The 3,630-nt window shown below is 41.6% G+C and overlaps 1 protein-coding gene across 1 annotated transcript; it reads left to right on the plus strand.

Annotated features, from left to right (window-relative positions):
* Positions 1–208: 208 nt before the first annotated feature.
* LOC104957704 (ribonuclease P protein subunit p29-like) lies at positions 209–1,730 on the plus strand. The gene is made up of 2 exons (XM_010785361.1): positions 209–523; positions 710–1,730. The coding sequence occupies exons 1-2, from the start codon at positions 403–405 to the stop codon at positions 844–846; spliced, it is 258 nt and encodes an 85-aa protein (XP_010783663.1). The 5' UTR covers positions 209–402; the 3' UTR covers positions 847–1,730.
* Positions 1,731–3,630: the final 1,900 nt, after the last annotated feature.

Consider the following 3,630-nt stretch of genomic DNA (forward strand, 5'->3'; position numbering starts at 1 on the left):
GTGTTTATTTCCGTGTTAAGCTATCTGCCAAGCCTGCAATCCGAAAAGTATTCTTGCGAGGGCAGAATCAATCTGTAGGGTGATTTTATATGAATAAAATCACCCTACTCTTACAAACATTTATTTTGCATCAAAAATATTACATCTTTTTTTTGTGAACATCTTCTTTGTAAAAAATCTTAAATGTATAATCATTCGGCCACCTGCTTCCATAAAGGATAATTAAATAAGACATAGCAACACTGTGAGTCGGATCTTTCCTACGGGGCCTATAAGATAGAAACCTTTTTCAAATGAGTCATTTAGATATTATTGATTATGGAGATCATTCATTCACAACAATCTACTTATTGTATGCCCATCAGAGAATATCCTATTGTGCTGACTGAGTTCTAATAGTTCATGTTTGTCTCTGTCACAGTGGTGCGCTCTAAATGCCCGTCGTATGTAGGGACTACTGGGATCATCGTCCAAGAATTCAAACACGTCTTCAAGATCATCACCAGAGAAGACAAACTGAAAGGTAAGACTCACGAAAACAGGACACAATCATCACAATCATTTTGCTTTCCAGTCGTCTGTCCCTCCATCATATTCTTAGTTGTTTTTAACTATGGTCCACCATGTCAGACTTGTCACAATACAATATAATGTTCTACAAAAATATGGTGAAGCTGGTTACAGATTGTTTTTATTCTCTGTGTGACAGTGATCCCCAAGAGGAACAGCGTCTTCTCAGTGGAGATCAACGGCTTCGTGTCCCACATCTACGGGAGCAAGTTTGAGCAGCGAGCCAGTGAACGCTCAGCCAAGAAGTTTAAAGTGAGAGGAACCATCGACCTTTGAGGAGTCAGTGACCATAACAGACATGACACACACTGCCCTCTGTAGGCAGTCAGAGGAACCATCGACCTGTGAGGAGTCAGTGACCATCACAGACATGACACACACTGCCCTCTGTAGGCAGTCAGAGGAACCATCGACCTGTGAGGAGCCAGTGACCATCAGAGACATGACTCACACTCTGCCTCGTACTGCCCTCTGTAGGCAGTCAGGAGAACTGCAACAACAATGGCACATTTAGCAAGTGCATTGTGGTCTTTTATTGTTTGTGGAACCATACCTTTTTTTTGTATTTTGAAGGGATCCCTGCTGACTCTGCTCTGTATTCTTTATAGTTACACATGGTGAGGACTGAAAAGCCACTAACTCAGTTAGATCATGTTTTCTGTGTGTGAGAAAATAACTCTGATGATGTCATCACTCATCTGCTTGGAGAATTCAAAGTAATAGGGATGTACCTATTACGGCCCTTTTCCCAATCCAAGTGGATTTAATATTGGGTATCTTTTGATTCAATATTGTAATGTTGATTAAATACATATCTGACACGGTAAAAATACAGACTGTCATTTGTAACCTATTGTATACCAGCTACTCGAACCAAGAACCAAAGCCTGGTATCATTTCTAATAGTATTTTGTGCATGCTTTTGCAAGCGCTGCTTCAGAGTGACAACAATGAAAAACATGTCAAAGTGGTTGAAAATATGTTAAAAATCCTCAAAGAAAAGCCTAACTAAAGCCTTTTTATTAGTTACATTTCAAATAAAGCCCAGTTACTTGTGTAGTGTTAGGCTCATTAGACTGTAAACCTGTAAACTATGGTATTTACTTTTCAGAGCTTTGTGTATAGTGCATGAGGAAATAAAAAGGGGAGGTTTTCTGTTGGACAGTAGTGTTTGTTTTCATTATGAAATGTATTTTGTACAGAATAGGATGAAGCTAAAGTGACGCAAATGTCAGTCTGCACCCTTTGTGTAACAGATCAAGTGAAGCTCTGTGGACTGTAAGGTGTATTGAACTAAATACAAATATGATAAACTCTGCCTCTCACACTGTTCTACAGAGAACCGGTTTAACCGTGTCTGACACTGCTGAGCTGCACATTTTTCTCCATTATATATATCCAAGACATGTTATCAGTGTGTTATTGTATCACAGCTGTGTGGCCTCATTACACACAGGTTTCACTCAGATCACATTACTGATCCAGACTTACAGGTTTGTTTCTGTTTGGAGCCGAATATAATCTGTAAGGAGGAGTTTATCATGTCATGATTACACACAATGTTGAAATGTCTTTCAGCTTGCACACGTAGAAATGCATCTTGGATCTTTTGTAAAATGAAAGCCTTCTCCAAACAATCATTTATAAAACTAAAGTCACAGTATTATTAATAATAACTTGAATTGATATAGCGCCTTTCATAACCTCAAGGTCGCTTTACAAAGAAACATACAAGGACGAGACATAAAACAGGGGGCAGAAATGGAAGTGTAAGTGGGGGGGAGAGTGAGTTATTGTTGGAAGGCGATGTTGAACAGATGAGTTTTAAGGGTTGATTTGAAGATGTTGAGAGAAGGGGCGTTGCGGATTTCTGCAGGGAGGGAGTTCCAGAGGGGGGGGGGCAGCGACACTGAAGGCACGGTCCCCGAAGGTGCGGGGGCGTGAATGGGGAATGGAGAGCAGGCCAGAGTCTGAGGATCGAAGGGTGCGGGACGGGATGTAAGGGTGGAGGAGATCTGTGAGGTACTGAGGGGAGAAGGCATGGAGGGATTTGTAGGTGAGGAGGAGGAGTTTGTAGGTGATGCGGGACTTGACCGGGAGCCAGTGGAGGTTGAATAGAGTGGGGGTGATGTGCTGCCAGGACTTGGTGCGTGTGAGAACCCTGGCAGCTGAGTTCTGTATGTACTGGAGCCTGTCCAGGGTTTTGCTGGGAACCCCGGACAGGAGTCCGTTACAATAGTCCAGGCGTGAGGTAATGAAACAATGTATCAGCGTGTGTGTGTGTGTGTGTATGCGTGTGTGTGTGTGTGTGTGTGTGTGTGTGTGTGTGTGTGGTTGTGTGTTGTTGTGAGGTGAAATACTTAGTCTTGAAAGTTTTACTTTTATATTTAATAGACAATTTTTTGTACGCCTTTACGTGGTGGAACGTGGTTGCAGCGGGGTGGGAGACCTGATTGTGTGTAATCATATAGCACTTTTGTAATTTTAAACATTTGAATACAAACTTATTAATTTTGTATGTATCAGGTTGTATAAACGTTTACACAAAAAAAAAAGGATGTTCCCGGTTTCGGCGATTGTAGTACTACTTAATCGAGAAGAGGGAATTGGGCAAAGATGACACCCCAATGTTCGGGTTTCTAGGAATTTGGTAAATTTTATGGATTAGACCCTTAACTTTTCTTTTACAAATTTCCGTTTCTACCAGCCGCATTGGTCATTGTGTCCCCCCCCTTTTACACCAAGACAGGCCCCTCGTTTTCCTACTTCTCTTCCTTCTCTTATAGTTTTTTGTTGATTAACGTGTCTTGCTCCGCCCCTTCTTTCTTTAACCCAGAGCACTATAAGCGGTTTATAACCTTGTTTGTGGTCTTTGGACGGTCCAGGCGCGTGGAATGATGACAAAAATTAGGTCCGAAATTTGTGCTAAAGGACGGCCCCGCGATAATTGACTTGATAAGTTGAATGCGACGGTGACATGAAAACTAGTACATGGTACCACGAATAAGTAGCAAATTGAAACCGAAAAGTCAAAGATTCACATAAATAGGAAGGTGAGAG

The sequence above is a fragment of the Notothenia coriiceps genome, unplaced genomic scaffold (genome assembly GCF_000735185.1).
Source record: "Notothenia coriiceps isolate Sejong01 unplaced genomic scaffold, NC01 NC01_scaffold00027572, whole genome shotgun sequence".
NCBI classification, from domain to species: Eukaryota; Metazoa; Chordata; class Actinopteri; order Perciformes; family Nototheniidae; genus Notothenia; species Notothenia coriiceps.

Excerpts from the sequence above, each read along its gene's own strand:
- LOC104957704 (XM_010785361.1), top strand. The coding sequence starts at position 403 with ATGTTTGTCTCTGTCACAGTGGTGCGCTCTAAATGCCCGTCGTATGTA. Across the intron at positions 524-709 it reads CAGAGAAGACAAACTGAAAG|TGATCCCCAAGAGGAACAGC; the intron begins GTAAGACTCACG and ends TCTGTGTGACAG.